We start from the raw sequence: 21127 nt of genomic DNA on the forward strand, positions 1-21127 counted from the left end.
CTTGGCTTAACTTTTATTGCTGTAATGAAACACACGTTCATGCAGGTGTGAGTGAGGCTAAAGGGCGCGCCTTGAGACAGACCCTGACAGTTAAACAGATCTCTGGAAAGTTCCTCAGTGGACGGGTTGTCTGTCAGCTGTTTTGATCGGTGTGAAAGTGCTGTTAAATAGTTTGTCCCATGGCCTTTGTTGTGCATGAATCTCTCAGTCAAAAAGAGCTGGTGTGCGCTCAGTGATGAACTGACTGACCGATACTGTCAGAATCAACTGCTGCACCTCTCAGGAGAACCTGGAAGGTACAGTATTAATGCATTAATGAATTAATGGATTTTTAGCCATTAGGGGGCTGAAGAATTTCAAAATATGTTAACAGATACACAGCCCTGACAAAGTGTGTCATCAGGTTGGTAAAGCTAATGTGGCATCAAGCAGTTGCCTATTTAAAACACTATGTGTACACCTGATGAAAGGAAGTCCAGTGTTTACTCCTCTTGGCTTTTCGTTGGTCTCCACTAACTCCTCAGAAATATCTGCTTCTTTGACTTTCTTCTCCAGCTGGTTATTAACTCTTATCTTTCTGCTGTTTTTAATGTAGGACAGGTTGTGTGCAGTGGGTTTACACAACCATGTAGTCAAATCGCAACCTATGCAACCAAAACAATTAGCTAAGAGGCTAGAAAGCTCCACAGAGAGGGTTATCATTCTCTGTAGTTTTGTAAATACACACTCCACATTTGAATCAATTCAAACAGCATTCATTAATGGCCTTTACGTTTTAGTTAATAATATTCCTTATCATTAAATTAGAATAAAAAGGTCCACTCGGCTCAATCTCACACAACTCTGCACTGCTGATTTAACACATTGCTGTCTGATGTTCATAAGAAATGAAAATCTAACAGGAGATTTGTTGTAGGATGTTATTTTGCTAAAGTTAAGGCTGTGTGAGATGTGTGCTGGAGCCTAATATAGCAGGTCCACATGAATAATGTACATAATTTGACTGATCATTAGTCAGAGCCTCTGTAAATCCTTCTCCTGGTATTTGGGTACCGTTATTCAGCAATATTTTGCCCAAAGAGCAGATTTTTTTTAAATTGAAAAAAGCTCTTAGGTTGAAGTAAACCTACAATAGTTCAGTTTGTGCACTATGACTGTGGACTGCAATTGTACAGTCGCTTCTATTTTGAGATGAGACAGAGGGACTGAAATTTAAATGTGCCCTGCAAAAAGAATTAGTAACTGCACAAATGTCATGTCATATTCAGACTAATGTTATACATTGTGGGCAAGGACAGCACATTAATGTGACACACCGCGTGACCCCACCATCCCCATGTCATCAGGTTTGGTCTGTCCTACACGAGTCCTTGGTATACAGGCAGGAGAATTAGTTTGTTGTCTAATGTAATCATGACTCGCTCGAGGTCTTTTTAGACAAACTATTTTATCAGCACGCAGTTGGCATTTAATTGCAGTTGCACTGCCACTGATCCAATGAGAAACAAAGAAAACAAAGAGTAAAATCAAATGAATCATTAATTATTATGACAGGCAAACACACTGTGCTGATGGTTAAAGTTTGAGAAAAGCAAAAGTATTCTTGAGTTATGATTTTACTATATATTTATGTATCCAAAGGCCAAAAGTCTTAGTCATAGGAGATTAAGTTTGGTATGTGTGGTGATTGATACACTACAAACTAATTGCATCATTGATACAACCAGCTGATGTGACTCTAATGGGCTCATTTTCATAAACATCATTGAAGTTTGTTTATGTACATTTTTATGCCTAACTCCACTGTTTGCCTTCCTTGTAGTGTATTTTGGTGATAACAGTTAACTATGCTTGGACCATTTCCAAATAAGAGTGATATATGTACATCAAAGAAACCTGATAAATAGCACAGTATGGCCTTTTATAATCACATTTCAAAATTAAACTTTTGTATGTTTTTTTTTGTCTGGGTTTGTTTGTTCTCTCATATCTGATCAGCCAGTGGTATGCAGTTCATATTTCATGAATTTGAACAAAAAACAGCAAGGGCCATTAGGACATCTTAGTTATATTTAACTGTCTGACAAACTTGTTTTTAAGACACTGGTACGTCAGACAGGAATTCCAAAGAGTCCAAACTCCAAAGACTAAATGACGACCCCAATGAAGATGACACACAAACTCTGGATGCAAATATTCACCTGTCATTCATCGACCTTCAACAGTGTCTGACTAGCCACTTAGCCACTTAGCATGGGGCTCACTCCAAGGCTGTCCTTGCTAGTTGTAACGACACATTCAGAATCACTACCACTTTTGATGGTGTCATTAACAGGCGGTTCACTTTGTACATACACTTGTAAGATTTATATTTTAAAGGCTCATTACTTTGTATTTCTCTGTAATGTAGCACAGTATTAACAACATTACCTATAATATTCTCTCTGATCCCTGGACGCTCTGATGCCCCCCAAAAATATTATATATTTAACTGATTAAATTAATATCATAAATGTCTGATGACTAGTTGGTCAACCAATGGCTTGAACTAACGACTACTGGTGGACAAGGAAAATCTTTGGTCGGGGGCAGTCCTACTTTTTCTTTTTACATATCATTTTCAGAGTGACACAGAGTTATCCACAAACATTATCTGCTTTTCTCTGCACTCTGTGTCACCTGCAGCGACCAACATCACAGTCAGGCATGCTGCTCCTAATCTTATTTTTTTAAACCCTTTTTTTTTTTGTTCAAGACTTGGTTAAATAATAAAATTCATGCTAATTTGTGGAAGCCATTACACTGATAGTATGTCTGGTATCCATCCAGAAGACTAAATGTTTACATCGCATTTTACAGTAGATAACGCTTTACCCTCCAATAATTTTGCAGACACGTACAGATGTGTGTGCTGGCGTTTGTGTGTGTGTGTGTGTGTGTGTGTGTGTGTGTGTGTGTGTGTGTGTGTGTGTGTGTGTGTGTGTGTGTGTGAGTACATTTCTTGATTCCCACAGCTGATACTCAGCATCTGCAGCCCCTCAAAAATTTACAGGACCAGCAGGATGCTCGTCCACTGCTCCCCAGCTCATCTTCACAGGGAGCAGGAGAGAAAACTTTTTTATGGTCGAGCAGCTGCTCCATTTAATCAAATCTCAAGCTTGTTCATAAAAAGATGCAGCGCTGTGGGATTTTAGGTAGCACACTGAAAAACGATGGGAAAAAAAACCCTCAACGTGATATGACAAATCTTTGAAATGCTTACCTTTCCCAGTGCCATAACAAATCTATAATCCTCTGTTGCCCCAGATTGTCTGTCTGTGATGGCAAACTTAATCAACATTTTGACCACACAAACCTCTGGATACACTGCAGGTAAACTCACAAAACAGGATAACTTATCATATTGTGAATATTGATTTGTAATGAATATTATAATTTCCCATAGTTTCTTTTAAACATTTAATAACTGTTTTTTTTTTTTTTTTTAATAACTGTAAGGTAATAGCATAAGCATACAAGGAGAGTTGATTTTTCTGTGGGTGGAGAAACCCAACACAGAGGCATATGTGTAATTAGCAATACAATCTACACGTCTAGAATGCAGTAACATAATAAAGCCTGGGTTACAGTCTACAGATTAATGCGGCCAATTAGAAAGAGGGGAAACGGTGGAGGGTGCAAAGAATCAGGTTGCTATCCTTCAATAGGGGGACATTATGTAACTGCTACATGGAAACCACGAGCTGGTTTAAGCTTACACTGGGGCTGTAATCCCGAGTGTGCTTTATGAACTGCTCCCGTCAAATGGGGCTGTGAACACTGTGTTTACATGGAAAATTGGAGGTGACAAACAGTCTTTGTCAAGTACATGATGGCCTGGAGCAATTAAGATGTTAATGTGCACCAGTTAATTGGTCAATGAAAGGGCAAGTTGTCCAATCATCTGCTTGTCACACTGTTGATATTCAGTTTGTAACGATAAAGGTGGCAGATTTACCACCGAAATTCTTTTTCTTTATAAAACAATCCAATCTTGGTCTCAAACGGGGGTGAACATTAGTCGATTTTTTCTCAGCTGAAATGACAACTGTCTCGGGCAGAGTCCATCAGCAATAGCTAGCAAGGTAATTCAGGTAACATTAGCTTCATGAGTCAGTTGAAAACGCCATCTCAGACTGACTCTTTAATGTTTCCAGCTGAACTGTTTTACAATGAGAATCTTGTAAAGGGCGTCACAAGCACTTGATAGCTACGTACCCACATCCCAGGCAAAGACTCTGCATCCTCACCAGGAGATGATCTGCACAGAAGACCAAAAAAATGAAGGAACAGCATTGTTCTTGTATTGCTGTGTAGAGCTAGTTAATCCTAGTATTATAAATATAAGGAAAACAACTGTCTTTTCATTCTATCTTAAACTTGTTGAGCTGCTCAGCTCCTGTTCTTCTTGTATTGTCAAACGGTATGTTTCCCTTTTAACATTACAAGAGTAAAGGATTTTAGAATGGAAACAAACCAATGTGTTTGACGAATTTAAAGCTATCACAGGTAACATTGCTGGAGTGTAAACTTCCCCAAATCCAATGAAGAGCTAAGCCTCTGCTAACATTTGCTAAACCCCACACACTAATGTAGTTCATTACATATATTCATTCATGACAATAATCTTTCTTTTAACCTAACATAAGTTTAAGTACCTATCCTGATATAAAAATTAAAAACAGTCTGCCAAAATATACTTCATCTTTAACTTTAGTGTTTGTTGTAATTATATTTTTAAGCTATTAAGTATTTATTTATCTTCATCTCACCATGGCAGCCAGTTCACAAAGGTGACAAGACAATCAAATATAAGTTCATCTTGAATATATGATAGAAACTATTGCTCTTTACAAAAGATAAAGTATTTTGGTCTGAAACCCTTTAATATTTTAAATTTAACCAAGTATCCAGTATGATAACTACATGTCTGGTGTTTGTCACAAACCAAACTGCTTGAAAATCAGTTGAAAAGTTAGAACACATAAAACCAATTTTAATCCATTCCTAACAATTTAGCTTTTATGTTTTGGTTTTGGAAACGCTACACACACCATTAACCAAACTTTTTCAGACCACAGCTTGACAGCCCTGCTGTGCCTGGTTACATTTGCCAAGCTGTGATTGGACAATCTTTGTTTGGGGGAGGGGTTTAGTGGCAGAACCTGTGCTCAAAAGAACCAGGACCAGATAATGCAGATTATGTTATTTCTCACCTGGTTAAAAGCCTGTCATCTTGATCTCACTACTCACTGCTTGTGGCTCACTATCTCTCTCACCTTTCTCTGACCAATAGGTTTAGACAGCAGCTCAGCAGTAATCAGAGCCCACTGCCTCCTCAAGTCGAAACTGATGGATCAGTCCCGTCCTCTTTGAACTGTTGTTAATGTTTTTATAATAAGGTAGCTCAAGGAGGCTCATTTTTAAAAGGGACAACAATTATCATAAATACTAACACGATGGAAGCAGCTAGGATCGTCTGTTGTGTGTGTTGGCAATGCAGCTAGCTGACAGCCCTTTATCAGGCCTGATTAATGTATTGGCAGGACATTCCAGCCTCATGAAATTCCACTCTGTTTTTTGTTGTTTTCTCTTCATGTTGCCTCGGTTACTTCTACGGAAAAAATGTTATCAGTGAGGCATGGCGGCTCATCTATGAATTTGTTATTTACAGTGATTACTTGAAACAATACCTTAAAGATTATTTTCTCAAACAAGCAGCTGTTGTTATTACGTTTTTCCTGTCTGTGTAATTATGTTTGATTCATGATTTTCCCACAAAGTCATTACACCTATGAAAAAAATGACCGGCTGGAGAAACTTTTAGAGCAAGAAGAACTTTCCTGTTCAAATGCTTAACGATTTATTTTTTGTGAACAATAATCCGCTGATACAGTGGGTAAATCTTCTATATGCTCTTTCCACTTATTTTGGCTGATTAGACCTGTACTCAGGACTGAGTCTGGGCACCTATAGCTTCACTGTTTGACTGACACCTTAATAACACTAGCAAGTATTGAGGGAACACACATGACAGAAGTTACTGCTTACTTTAAACAGCCAGCATCTGTCATCGTGCATTCACTTGGAAAAAACATGGAAAACAGCAGAATTAGTAAAGAACTGTTCAAGTGCCTGCAAATTGATTAAACAATTCAACAATTTTTTCATCAATTCTCGCTGATAGCAGCAATACTGTGTTTTTCAGGGCAGTTGGTGGTGGTCAGAGTGGCAGCGTCACATTGAAGGTGCCCTGCAGAGGTGTCTGACCACTGTGGAGCAATGTTGTGATGTTTGGAACCTTGTTTTGCTTCTATCAACCACGCACACACACACAAGTGCAACAAGCATGCCAGTGACTTAATACACAGTCGCGTCAATCGTTTCACACTATTCCAGTGCTCAGCACGTGGTGGTGATGTGGCAAGAATAGTAGCAGTGTACCAGCAAAAGGAAGGGAAGGACTGCAAGCTGGCAAACATGGACGTAAACAACACACATTTCAAAATAAGCTTAGCACTTTTTTATGAGGAAGGAAATGCATTCATCATGTCTGTTAGACCTCAAGCATACACACAATTCTTTTTGGTGATAAACACGCAAAGCAAACACAGCTAGTGTCATCATTGCATGCCCCCCCGATATAACTGTGGCTTCAGGTGATTCCTAGCACAGCTCCACCCACCTTCAGCGTGGGCTGAGATCTAATCGGCCATAACAACTAAAAACACATCTGTTGATCTGCAGGCCCTTAAAACATTTACATTGCAAGGTCTAATGTAAAAAAACTGAGTCTTCCCACATTGGACTATTATTAACATTAACTACCAGCTGCTAAATTCCACCATTGATGCCCACCTTTGGAAATAGAATCATACTTTTCACCACTTCCGATAATCTATTTGCAGCCGGTGTTGGTCACTGCTGCATGTGTTTTATGTCCAGCCATTGTAGCATATCCCAAAAGCATGACATGGACATGTTATGAAAACTTGCATTTAGTTTGAAGGACTGTGATATCTAGTTGTTTACACCTGTTTCCAGCTTTGAATATGCAATAAAAAAAAATCATCTCATGGCTGATACATTAAATTACACCTTGCTAATACTAATACCACAATACAATAACACATGCATTAAATCTTGAGATTTAATGACAGTGTGTTGCATGTTATATATTGTATGTTATATATATGTATATTGTAAAAGCAGTGATCTTTCTTTATAATGAAAATAAGCTTGACTTGACCCCCTTCAACAAGGTTATAATGTTCAGTTTTCTGTAGATGTTTTAAAGAGGTGCTGATTCAACTTCATGGTAATTTTGCAGGCCACAGTTTGTGGTGCTGTTTAATTTTGTTGTGTTTCATGGAAAATATTACAAACAACTCTCCTATTAACACCACACACTTCAACAGGGCCACAAACTCCAGCTGTCTAAATAAATATAAAGTTCTCCAAAGATAGTCTCAACAAAAACTGAACATGTAATCTTCATGAAGGTAGGATTTCTTTCAGGGTTTTTGTATTGAACTGCATTAGTTTTAAAGCCTACAGGAACATAAATGTGCAGTATACTGTGAGGGTGTCCTTAACTCCTCTGCACTGTATGCATGGTCTCTTTGTCTTTCTGTCAGTTACCTTCAGTCCAAAATCTGCAGGCAGGTAAACTGGAGATGAGTGTAAATGTGTTTGTCTGTCTTTATGTTGTCTCTGTGAATAACCTGTGCTCCCAGCGTCTCGCCCAGTGCATGCTGGGATGGGCTCCAGCCCCCTGTGACCCTGAACAGTTATAAGCGGATGTGAAAGATGGATGGATGTCTTGGCGGCAGCTCGGAGTCATTTTCTGTACAGCTAAATGAGCCATTTGTCAGCGGGGTCAGCCGTGACTTTGACCTACGGTTGTCAGCACAATTTGGTTTCCGTTATGCAGAGCAGGTTGTTTCAATCTAGAAGAGTCAACTGTCACATAAAATGTACAGTCTGGACTGTGGGGTGTGAGGAGCCTAATTCAATGAAATATTAGTAACAGAAAACAACCACAATGGAAAATCTGGTCTGTTAGATTTAACCGAGACTTTCTGATCAACTGTAAATCACATCGGCTCTGATTCTGTTCTGCTTTCTAGTTGTTCACCCTTTTCCCAGTTTATGAACACATATCTATGTGAAAGGTTGCATGACATACAGGTACACACACCTGCGTAAAGTTCAACATAATGTAGTGAAATAAGAGCCTATTATATATTTGACTTAATCAACTTAATCAAAAGCTCTGGCTGAGTCCAGGGCAGTTAAGGTAGGTAGCAGTAGGTTGTATGCTACAGGATAGGGCTGCTATTTAGTCCCTAACATACACACACACACACACACACACACACATACACATACATTCTCCCAGTGCATTTTGTCCGGAGTCCTATTTCTAGCCTGGAATATGACCTTCCCCCAGTCTGCTATATGTCGGTTAGTGTGTGACATTAACTGAAATATTAAAGGTATCTTTTATGCCTCTCATGTCCTCTGTTATTGTGCTATATGTGAATGTTAAGAATTATTTTTTTATGTGACTCTGTGTTAATTACCCTGTCATTGCCGAGAAACAGCGTTAAGATCGGGTAAAAATGCAGCAGCCACCTTAGGGTGCTTACTTTTTCAGTTTTTAATGGTGCCTTAGAGTTACATATTACCAACCAAATACGTAATTAATTAAAGTACAACAAAGTAATTGCCACACAGAATACCTGGGGCCTTTGGGGCCCCTGGACATTTGCCCACATTGCCCGGCTGGTAATCCAGCTTTCTCTCTCATAAAAACATTCTATGAGAAAATCTGAATCACAGCAGTTTACTATTGCTTGCACTGTGAATGGAACATTATGGAAAACATTTATCAATGAGTGGTCCATCCACAAGAGTAAAATGCTGTATCTGTAGGACCATCAGTAAATCTCTCCGTTCAAAGACATAAATATTGAAATATTATATTAAACTGTTTATCTTTTTCTGCCCGACAGGCCAAACATCCCAGAAGTCTTCATGTTACAGTGGTCTGGAATAGAGCAGAGCAGCAAACCCTCACACTGGAGAAGCTGCAACCAGCGAACATTTGGCCTCTTGTGGAAAAGCAAACTACTCATTGATCTGCAAAACTGGTGAGTAACTTTCTGCTGATCAACTTGACTCATTTGTACTTCCTGTTGTTACATAACCTGGTTAGACATTGTGAACCACACACTCACTTTCTATCCACTTCTCTATGTCCTCTATGGCATGAAATACCTTTTGAGAAATAACCATAAATAGCTCTCACCTTGTCACATGGCCCGGCCATATGGTCTAAATCTGCACTACAAAGACTCACTGTGCACGTGACAATAGGTCGTCGCGAACAGTGAAAACTATTTACCTCTGTTCCGTGGCTCAGGATGATACAGGCTGTTTTCACAGTCAGCTCAGCAGCTACAGGCCTAAGAATATGCCTGACCCACACACTTTGCTTGAAAAATGTTTTGGATCCCGCCTCTTGCCATAAGCCATATTATGTAAGTGCTAAGTGTTGAGGTATCAAGAGGAGTTGGCTCTGTGCCAGCATGGTGCCACGTGTCTTTGTGTGTGTTTGGTTGTGGGTGCAGGTGTTGAAAGTATCTTGTATGTATGTATGAATAACTCCTCTGAGGATACAAACACACAGTGCAATAAATTGTTATATGCTGATGCAGTGATTATGTGCTGGGGGAATGTTTAGAAGCACTGATGAAGGGAGCATGGATTTACTGTATTAATGCAAATGTCCATAGATTGAGACAAAAGTGGGAAACTTTAATTAGAGCTGTGATGCAGTTACTATTACTCAAAACAATGCAAAGCAAAGCAAAGCAACGGTCAAGTCACAGAGCAACAATTATAATCTTTCCTTAACTTCTTCCCAATAGATGACAAAGTTTTTAGTATCCAAAAACTCTCATGACAGCAGTAAAGAGAGCTGCCATGGATTATATAGAAATGCTAACATATTGAACAAATATCATTTTTTCGTACAGTATTGTTTATTTATTTAGAACATAAACCTATTGTACCTTGGACCCCATCTGCACTTAAGGTGACCCTTTGTGGGACCTTACACTACACTATCCCTCCAGACATGTTTTCAGACATAAAAATACTCTTCTTTGAATAATAATTTGCTTCTGATATGTTTTTTTCCCTCAAAAAAGGTCAGTTCATCTGTTTAAGTTTCTTAAAATTACATCTAATCCTCCTCATTAAAAAATCAGTCATAAATATGCAAACACTGCTCAATTAACCTCTGGACTCAAGATGGCATCTTAATGAACTTTATTGTAAAGTCCATTCTCACTGTTTGTGCACTGGAGGCTTCAAACTTGTGTAAGTTGTGTACTGGACCACAGTTGTCCTTTTATTATGATGTCACAAAATCCTGCTCATATGTGCACGTCTCTAACTGAGATATAAGACGAGCGCTGAGAAAGTGTCCCCAGCAGGTGACTGTGAAAACAGCCTTCTAGTGTCAAACTCTGCACATACACCATTCTGCACAGTGACGGTCAAACATCCAATTAAAGCAGCAAAAAGCAAAGCGTATGTTTGAATGGAGGGCGGTTTAAAGTTTATATCTGATGTATAGATTAATACAGCAAAATTGTTTAACTAGCAAATATTAAATTGTAAAAGTAATGGTTTAAACTGAGTGTAGTGTAGTGTTGTGTCACAGTGTCTTACTGCTACACTTGCTTGCTTTGGAAGGTGAGAGCACTGTCAATAAGACAAAACAAGGAAACTCTAAACTAAAATCACTTCTCTTTGGTGAGAATGCACCGTCCAGCAAAGCAGGGAGCAACCCTTGTAGCACTTCAACATCACTTTCATAGTTAAATAAAATACCTGCTGCTCTCAAGCTGCAACTCTCCTCTCAGTCTATTAATGAGCCACAGAATCATTTGTGGTAAATCTTCCAAAGCCTTTGTCATAAACTGTCAGCAGGCTGACCTGGTATCACCGTAGATGAGATCATTACAGCTCTTATGAATGAGAGGCAGTTTTTTATGTTGATGGACGTGCAGCAGAATCATTACCTGACCATGTGATGACTGCGTGTGCGTGGGGTTTTTTTATGCACTATTACGCACGTGCAATCATGCGTCATTCTGTGGTCTACGGGACAACAACGGGTTGTCAATAAAGGTTGGGGTGAAATATTATTCAAAATGTGTTGCACGTCTAAACACATTACTGCAGGCCACATACCTTGGAAGACATCCACACCCCGGAGATCCTCTGAGCTCGGAGAGAATCATAGTCCTCTTGAGAAAAAAAAAATTATTTTGTGCACGAAGTCCAGCGGACAGGAGAGGAAGTAGCTCGCAGACTCCCCTCCAAGGAGTTTCCACAACAGAGTCATTTTTGCTATAGCTTTCCATCCGCGTCCGTGTAAAGGGATATTGTCATTTTGAGGTGGTTTCAATGAAACTGGGGAAACTGCTGTCGCCAAGGCTCCGAGCCTGTCCGTACAAAACCTGGCGGGACAAGTCACTTCTCCAGCCTTTTTTAATTCTGATGATTCATGTGCTTAGCTCTCATGGTGGGTCAACGACACAAGGCTTTTTTGGCCTGTTGTGGAAAAGCATATTTGTGTAGGTGTCATAAAAATAATTCTAGCCCTGGTTTATTTGATGACAGCTAAATGCTATGTCCTCCCAGTCAGCGTTTAGTTAATATTAAGTGTTGGAACAGTAACAAAAGTCTTTATTTTAATCTGTCTTAGGCTTTTCCTTCATGTCAGTCCAATTTCAAGTGGCAGCGTATGAAAGGGGTTAAATTATCCTTAGTTTTCTCTCCTGGTGGAAGTTGCTCAAACATTCTTCAGCTAAGTGGTCAGAGGATGACTAAATTATTGCCATTTGCATGGCCTACAGTTTTTGTCTCTGAAATAAAAATCTGCCAAACCCAGCGCAAATTCTACATTAGTGCAAACAAATGTTTAACTTTATTGCATAACAGCAAAACGATCATCCCTATCCATTCTGTTATTGACAGATGAAACTCATAAAGTGCGAATGCATAGGCTGTCTTCTCTTCAATTTCGATTTAATGTCAGATTTGGAAGCCCGCACAGGATAGATGAATTCATTAATAAACCCTATAGGCAAATATTGGTCAGAATTGTTCCTGGAGGTTTGTCGGTGTGGAGAGGATTTGGGATAAACTATCATTCTGAGATGGAGAGAATGAAAATTGCCAATTGGTGACTTGTGAGTGTATGTGTGTCTCTGTGAGTGTGTCTGTGTGAGTGTGTGTGTGTGTGTGTCGGGGGGGGGGGCGGGCTCTGAGACGTGCGTAAAACTTCTATTAGGGGGACCACCTGCTGTTGGGCTTACAGTGTCTTTATAGGGAATAATCTTCTTCAGAAAAACAAAGAAAAAGAGAAACTCTACTTGTAATCACACGTCAGTCTGAATGGATTTTGAGTTAGTACTGTTTTTTCTGCTTATGTCTGTTCCGTTTCCTTTACTGGGGCTTTTGTCCAGACCGCAAAGCGACTCAGTGACCCCCTCCTCCATCTCCATATACTCCGCTTTGTCACCCAGCGAGGATCCAGAGGGCGAGCCTTTGAACTTCCTTAGAAAGTCCGGGAAATAAGGGCAGCCCGGGGGCATGCTCTCCACCACCGGCGGCTGGTCTTCGTTGTCGGTCTCCCTGTGGTAGAAGTAGTTGAAGTTGGACACGATGACCGGCACCGGGAGCGCGATGGTTAACACGCCCGCGATCGCGCACAGGGAGCCCACTATCTTCCCCCCGACGGTGATGGGCTTCATGTCACCGTAGCCCACCGTGGTCATGGTCACCACGGCCCACCAGAAAGCATCGGGGATGCTAGTGAACTGAGAGGTGGGCTCGTCCGCCTCGGCGAAGTACACCGCGCTGGAGAACAGGATGACACCGATGACCAGGAAGAAAATGAGGAGGGCCAGCTCCCTCATGCTGGCGCGCAGGGTATGGCCCAGGATCTGCAGCCCCTTGGAGTGCCGCGACAGTTTGAAGATGCGAAACACCCTGACCAGACGGATTATTCTCAGGATGGCAAAGCTCATCGCCTGCTGCCCGTTGCCTTGGTGCTGCGCCAGGTCCGTGCCGAGAGTTATGAAATAAGGCAAAATGGAAACAATGTCTATTGAGTTCATAATGTTTTTAAAGAAAGCGGCTTTGCTCGGACTCGCAAAGAAGCGGACTATAATCTCAAAGGAGAACCAGATGATGCAAACCGTTTCCACGATGAAAAACGGGTCGTTGAAAGGAGTAAATCCGTGGTCAGGTTGAGTGGAGTTGTGTCGCGGCTGCAGATACTCTTTTTCATCCCTGAACTCCGGCAGCGTCTCCAGGCAGAAAATGACAATAGAAATGACTATGACCAGGACGGACACCACTGCGATCCCCCTGGCCGGGCTCGAACTCTCCGGGTACTCAAAAAGCAGCCAGATCTGGCGCTTGAACTCGTCCTCCGGCAGAGGTTTTTCCTCCTCTTTGACAAAACCCTCATCCTCCCGAAACTTGAGTATCGCCTCCTCCCCGAGTTCATAAAACTTCACCTCCTCGGAGAAGATGTCAAACGGGACGTTGACTGGTCTTTTCAACCGCCCCCCTGACTGGTAATAGTAAAGAATGGCGTCAAAACTCGGTCGGTTCCGGTCAAAGAAGTATTCGTTCCTCAGCGGGTCGAAGTACCTGATTCGCTTGTCGGGGTCCCCCAGGAGAGTGTCCGGGAACTGAGTGAGAGTCTTTAGCTGAGTTTCAAACTTCAGCCCCGACACGTTGATGACGACCCTCTCGCAGCAGCCGCACTCGCTGTAAACATTCTCGTATCCGGACTGAGGGCGCCGGTCAGGGATCGAGACGGTCTCCTCTTCATCATCCATGTTGCACAGAAAGCTCGACCTCTTGCTTCCCCGGTCCCCCCCCTCCTCCTCCTCCTCTTCCTCGGCTCCCTCGGCCTCTTCCTCCTCTATCATGATGTCCTCCTCGGATCCGAGCAGCGCCAGCTCCGAGTGGCGCAGATCTCCGCCGAGAGTCGTCCGGTTGCGTCTCCACCGTCCGACGCCGCGCTGCTTTTTCCGCTCTCTGAGAACTCTCTGCTGCTGCTCGGGCTCCTGCTGGTGCTGTGGCGGCAGCGAGGAAGAGGAGGAAGAGGAGGAGGAGGAGGGGCGCGAGGCGGTGCCGCCGCTGCTGATGGAGGCGGCGCGAGACTGATGCTGGCGGTTGTTAAGGAGATGAGCGCTCGAGGAGGAGGAGGAGGTGGAGGTGGAGGTGGAGGTGGACCCCCCCACGCCGCTGCCGCTGCCGCTGCCGCTGCCGCTGCCGCCGCCGCCGCCGCCGCCGCCGCCTCCCTCCGCACCGGATGCACCTTCCGCCGCCGCCGCCGCCGCTCGAGACTGTGCAGCCTGGCGCTCCCTCTCGCGCTCCCTCTCCCGTGCGCGAGCCTGGGCATATCCGTACGGCAGGTGGCTGTTGCACCCGCCGTCCGCCCCCACCATGGCGAACTCCATCTTCAGGCGGTGAGCGCGTCGCTCCGCGGGCCTCGGGTCGCTCCGCGGGCCTCAGGCCAGAGGGGGAAAGTTGCAGCTCGGAGCGCGCAGAGAGAGAAAATGAGACATCAACCAGTTCGACCAATCAGCTGTGAATGTGAGGCTGTCAGAGGAACCAACACACCTCAGTCAGGTCCATGTTGAGTGCAGGGCCATGTGGCTACTTACATGATAGGGAGATACTGATCAGCAAGTCTTCCCGTTTAGGCACAGGCCCTTTATGACATCATTACCATAACCACGAAATGTAAGGGCCGGTGGCATAGCCCGTTACGCAGACGCTCTGTGTCAAACTTGCAGCGCCCTTTATTTGCTCAGCGTTAGAAATCACCAAGTCAACAACAAGCGACACCAAAACAGTCTCCCCCCGGTTTCTCCGGTGCCCATCAGGTGGTTAATTTCTCCACGACCAAGGCTTGCGCCCAAATGCGTCTTTTGATCCTCCGTGGTCACTCGTGGTTGCCATTTTATGTGATGAGATAAAAAAAGGGTTCTTTGCTGTTATATTACGGAGCTCCGGTGAATCTGAAAGACTTCATCCGTCTGACGCTCTCTGGGGCTGCGAGAGAAAGAGAAGACAGGAGAACACAGCAGCTGGTTTAGGCAAAAAAAAAAAAAAGAAATGATGTATTCACATAGATGTCCGTTGTTTTGGCGACTGCATAGTCCAGGTTACGCATCTTTTACAACATGTGGCGCTAAAACTTAATTGGCATATTATTCTTATCATTATTAGGCCTATTATTATTATAATTGAGTTAACGTGAAGGTAGGCTTTCTGAAATGAATGCCAGGAAGACATTTATGTTTCGCACAGACATTACGCACGAATTTTCCGCTCATTAAAATCCTCCCTTCATTCTGACATCCATACTTACATGTGAAAAGGGGCCAAACGAAATCGCCTCAGCCCCCCTACAAACAAATCTGCTGGAGGAGGAGGAGGAGGAGGTAGGGAAGGTGAGGATGCAGTTCTTCGCTTTTGCCCAAATTCTCCACTTGATTTTGGGGGGGAATATTACAAATCCCTCGTCGTATCCAACCAGCGACCATGACATCCACTCTATACATCCGTGGTCTGACGCACTCTGAAGAGGACACTTTTTGGCTGCGTCTCGACGTCTTGTCTCAATTCAACAGGATCTATCGCCACTTCAGCCCCCGTTTGTGCTGCATCGCTCCTGGTGTACTGGCAGCAATAATCATCTAAGAGGGGCAAAAAAAAGAAGCAGGTGTGCAAGCAGCGAGTTGGCATCAATGACAGCTCCACACGGTCACGGCGAAAAGATGCGAGGGGGGGTAAAAGTTTACCTTCACGCAGGCGAGGGGAAACGGCCCCATGGTTAAGTCTGAGCATCACACATCTGCCTGTCTGCCGCTGTAGCCCTACCTATATTCCTGTATCCCTCCCATTGTGTGTGTGATGATGGAGAGCCTCGGTGAGAAAGTCATTCATGTACTGCAGCGCATGCAGGCGGTGCTCGGTCCTCCCCCAGTGGACGCAGCCGGTCACTGCGCACCGTGCTGCAGTCTCACACCCGAGCCTCCCCTGCCCTTCATCATCTCTGCTGGGCGGCAACCGGTGTCCTTACCCAAAAAGTAACGCATTACTCTCCGTTCATTCCTCAGGTAACGTCCTTGTGCTCACAGCTTTCAGTTAAAGTCGTCCCCCTAACCCCCCCCCCCCCCCTTTTTTTTTCCTGCTTTACCTTTAGAAACTGTTCTTGTTCACAAATCTTTAGTTATTCTCAGTATTTTGTAAACCACACATAACCAGAAATACAGATGAAGAAACACATAAACACCTACCTCCTAAATACCCCCCCCCCCCAACAATGTCTCTGCATCCAAATACGGATTTAGCATCAATTCATGATCAATTCAGTTGTTTTTTAAGATAAAATTACCCCAAAAAGGCTGTGTCTTGTCTCTCAGAGATTGAGATTTATTTTATTGCACAGTAAACTGAATATCTTTGGGTTTTGAACTGTTGGCCAGGCAAAACAAGATATTTGAAGCTGTCACTTTGGACTCAGAGGAAGTGGGAATGTTTTTTTCTCTTTTCCAAGATTTTACAGACTAAATGATTAATGTTGATCCATACTGATCACAACTGTTAGCCGCAGCCCTAATTATCATATATTTCTTTGACAGCCTTCAAACAGATGTTTAGCCCTATGCTTCGTCTGCAGTGCTACCTGCAATTTCCCCCTGTGAGTAAACAGGAAAACTAAATGTCATTTATGTCCATTGTTTCTGCCATTCCTCTGATATTTAATTCATTAAAGACAGTGCTTAAAAGATAATACCACCCAGTTAAGAAGTGAATTCATTTACTTGTCCAATATCCTTTTAGTGTGTCCCACAATGGTTCAGTCAATAGAAATCAGAGAGAAAACCACTGAATATTTCAGATGTAAAATCAGCAGCTGCTCAGACAAGTAATCGGCTGTGACAATACGAGTTTAGTGTCTACCACAGTGGAAATTTGCTTTTGAAAAACCCTCAGCAGTATAAAACATTGTAATGTTTCAGTTTCAACACTTAAGACATTAAGGACATCAAATCTACATGTGCAGACAAATAGGTTTCACTGATATGCAAACTATAACCCTGGAAAATTGCAGTTGCTTTGAGAATAAAAGGCTTTTTTGTTAAAAAAAAAAAAAAAAAAATCTTTTTGCTAGAGGCTCATCAGTGTTGATGTAGAGGAATATTAATTTCTATAAACCACAGGGAAGTGCAACTTTCTCCCTTAAAGTACAACCCTCAACCCATAAACAAGAGTCAGCCACCACAATCAAATCCCAAAACCCTGGAGTAAGATCTGTTGTCCCTCCTGAACTGATTTAGAGATCTGTTAATGCACAGTTTAGCACTAGAAAATCACTGAATTAAAGTTATCATGATTTCGTATCTGTCAAAGGTTTGTGTACATCAACAATCAATGCAGTGGTAATAGTTGCCCATATTTTGAATAAAATACATATTATTAATCATTACAATTACATTCAGATTAATTTTCTAGGGGAAAACAAGCCAGAGTGGGGTCAAATGAATGTTACATTGTTTGTTAACTTGAATAATTTCCTTGTAGGTTGAAACTGTAAGTAATTACTGTGTGTTTTACTAGAAAAAGTGATGAACATACAGTACAGAAATATAATACAAAGTTAGGGTGTCAGAAGTTCTGAGGTTTGATCTGGGTACACAACCAGGAATTATTATTATACAGCAGAGAAGGACTCTTCATCAGCTCAATCAAAGACATTTCAAATGTCTGCAGATTGAACCCAAACCTTTTTAAAAAAGTGGTGTGAACTAAAAGCATAAAACATTTCTAAATCTATACATGACAATAAAGAAAGCCTTGAACACTTCAGCAGCCCTCTCTCTCTTGTTCAACAGCAGAAACAACAGTGCACTCAGAAAATGTCATCCAAAATGACAAAATTATAATGAACAATGTTACTACAGCTGTTTGAGACACTTCCCTGTCTAATTTGAATCATATCATTTAAAACCACAGTACACCAATTCATACAGTGTATAATTAAAGGTCATCTTCTCGCCCTAGCTTGTAGGAGAACCAGAACAACACTATACTCACTATGTTCTTCATCTTTCACATGAGAGTGACCTGAAATAACCTGATTTTTTTTTGAGAGTAGGAGACAGCACACAACACAACACAACAAGCAGTCTAACAAATTACTGTGCTCAGGTATTAATGAGTCAAACAATACATTACTATCGAACAAGCAATTAAGAATGCATTACTTTTTTGAGTAATGAGCATTGAAAATCCCAGGCAAGTCAGTGTAATGAATATCATGGTGATTTTTCATTAATGTGGCTACATTAGGCCTTATTTATATACAGATATACGCCAATTTGGAAATAATGACACTTAACAAAGGGAAGATTGTGTCTGACCGTTGTCTACTGTACCCAACAAGCAATTTGATGATTAGTGGCCAGTCAAATACATCAACAGAAGGTCTGTGCTGAAGCCTGCAAGTGACAAGAATAAAACATCTCAAGTCTTTTACTGTAAAAAAAAACGTAAAGCAGAGCTGTCTCAGTTCAAATCAGATGTTTGTGCTGCTGGTCCCTGTCAACAGTGCACATAACCATGTCTTCTGGAAGAGCAGCTGCACTGAAGGCATTTCTGCACCTGGCGAGGTAACTGTTGAGTCACTGTTATTGATCAACCACACTGTTGCTGCCGCAGATTTATTCAGGTCATTTTGCGCGATGGGACAGTAAAGGTCTTATTCATTGCACCTTTGAAACCTCCCAGATTTAATTTGATTGTGCAGATAATTGGTTTTCCTGCAGGTACCACTGCAGGGCTGGTGCTGGGATACCCATTCAGTCCTGTCCATTTGATTCAAAAACTCTAATTAGGGCAAGAACAGCCTGTTATTCCAGACCAGAAAACGGATACAATATTCCTCTAAGGAATCCTAATCATTCCCCGAGGAATTTCTTTAAATCTCTAGTTGTAATACTCCTGTAGGGATATTTTTGGTTGCTTGTGCAGACTCCTTTTAAAATGTATTATACAGTCACTGTGCTTCTATTTCATAAGAGGAAGTCTAAAACAAAATGTAAAATCCAATGCAGAGGCTGATGCTTGTGAAATAATCAGCACTGCTGACAGTGCAAATATCACTCACTGATTGTATAAAGAGCTCTTCTTCACAGTCTCTGTCTCTCTCTGTGTTTTCAGATACTTACCTGAGACATTAGAGGAGCTTTTTTTTCTAGTCTGCACAACATGTAGGCAATCTTCCAGCCACCACATGCACACCATGCACACTCTCTCCTTGCACTTCATTGAGTATCCACCTCACTCAGCACCAGGGGGAGTTGCGAGGTCAGTAATAATAAGAGGTGATAGAGTGAGGATAGATGGTACCTTATTAAACATAAGTTTAGATGCACTTTGAACCGATGCCAGGGCTGCAACACAGCTGCGTCTGTTGACAGCATCCTCCTGCATCTTATTTAAATATACACAGTTGACAAATCCAGCTTACTAAATTCAGTTTATCTGAAATAGTAACAAAACATTTAAATGTGACAGATGCAGTGGAGTGGCATGTCATTCTCATGCTCATCCTGTGAGCCAGAACATGCATTTATTTCATAGTCACCCTCAGTTGTTCACCATTACAGCGAGGGCTTTAATGCAGGGACATGACAAACCCCATGTTCAAAAGTAATTATAAATATTGTTATTTAAAAAAGTAGTCTCCGCTGTTTCATTTTTTTAAAGAACATGATTTGAAACTAGCAGAGAAAGACAGAAAAGTTTTAGACTAAGAGTCAATGATGCAATGCTAACCTTTTAACCTTGTCAGTATGATGGAAAATCAAGTTTTGCATCAGTGGAGGGCAGGAAGGTTTCATTTAGCCTGGGACTTTCGTCTCCTTGAGACTGAGATTCCTGAGAACAAATTGCATAATACTGCCTGAAAAAGCTAAACTCAGCTAAACTATTCAGTTCACACAGGGCTAGTCAATATGGTCAAAATCAGTATCATTATTTGTCCTATACTGACAAATATCATGATTCAGCAAATGTCTTCAAATATGAAATAATTTGATTTAAGGAGAAACCTATCACCCACCAAAACCTTTACAGGTGTACTCCAGGACCCTGTGGCATCACTGTTGTTGCTTACAGGTGCAACAAGCACACCTATGACAGGTGTGGTCAGAGATGAAACAGACCTCACACTTTCTACTGTATCGGGCAGTAAGACTCTGCTTTCAGTTTGGTGTTTAAAGGGAGGTACACCAACTTTAGACGTCAAAGTCTGTTCCCAGGTCTTGGGGAGTAGCCTACTGCTGTTAAAATAAAAAGTTGTATAAAGTTATAATTGTCAAATATGAGCACAGGGCAAAAATGCACAGATGGTTTGGGTACACCTTCTTCAGTGTGCAATAATCCTTCACTTTCATGGTTGGATTCTTTTAGCGTCTCACCAGCAATGAGTGCGAATCAATTTGTTTCTAACAGGTGTAGCAAGTGGCTACCTGAGGGACAGAAAGAGCTGGAAAGACTACTTCCTCTTCACATATAAAACCACGTCTCCAGCCAATGTAAATCAGGAATTTACAACTCCTTTCCTTGCTTGCAGAACATTTTCTTAAACTAAGTTTTGTCCTTTATATGAGTTTTGTCCAATTGCATTATAGCGTGTTATTAAATATTTAGAGTATACTATAAACATTTAAGTATACTTTTTAAGTATAAACATATATGTATACTTATAAATGAGGAAATAAAATAAAGTGTTACCAGTTAAATGAACGGATAAAATGCTCAGATTTAAGTTTAAAAATGTTTTTTGGTGGTTACAGTCTTTAAACACACAGTTTAAAAGACCACAGCAAGTCTGTTCTGAACCACGTGGTCATAAGATATTTAACAGACAACAGCAGACCTCAGATATGCTAATAAAAGAAATAAAACA

General features: G+C 41.7%; 2 protein-coding genes across 5 annotated transcripts in view; one reads left to right on the forward strand and one right to left on the reverse strand.

The window, feature by feature from the left end:
- kcna4 (potassium voltage-gated channel, shaker-related subfamily, member 4) overlaps positions 1 to 16087 on the reverse strand; it is a 72595-nt gene extending 56508 nt beyond the window's left edge. For all 3 annotated transcript variants that reach the window (XM_071489290.1, XM_071489289.1, XM_071489288.1), the window contains exon 1: positions 11308 to 16087. In XM_071489290.1, coding sequence (XP_071345391.1) covers positions 12501 to 14600 — 2100 coding nt within the window. In that variant the 5' untranslated portion in view covers positions 14601 to 16087 and the 3' untranslated portion in view covers positions 11308 to 12500. The remainder of the gene's footprint in view (positions 1 to 11307) is intronic.
- The window catches only part of nr1h3 (nuclear receptor subfamily 1, group H, member 3), a 124563-nt gene that overhangs the window by 74096 nt on the left and 29340 nt on the right, over positions 1 to 21127 (forward strand). For both annotated transcript variants that reach the window (XM_071489293.1, XM_071489292.1), the window contains exon 2: positions 9057 to 9194. The gene's annotated coding sequence lies outside the window, so the exon portion shown is untranslated. The remainder of the gene's footprint in view (positions 1 to 9056; positions 9195 to 21127) is intronic.

The sequence above is a fragment of the Trachinotus anak genome, unplaced genomic scaffold (assembly GCF_046630095.1).
Source record: "Trachinotus anak isolate AG129_WGS33_773 ecotype Australia unplaced genomic scaffold, CSIRO_AGI_Tana_v1 ptg000011l, whole genome shotgun sequence".
Classification (NCBI taxonomy): Eukaryota; Metazoa; Chordata; class Actinopteri; order Carangiformes; family Carangidae; genus Trachinotus; species Trachinotus anak.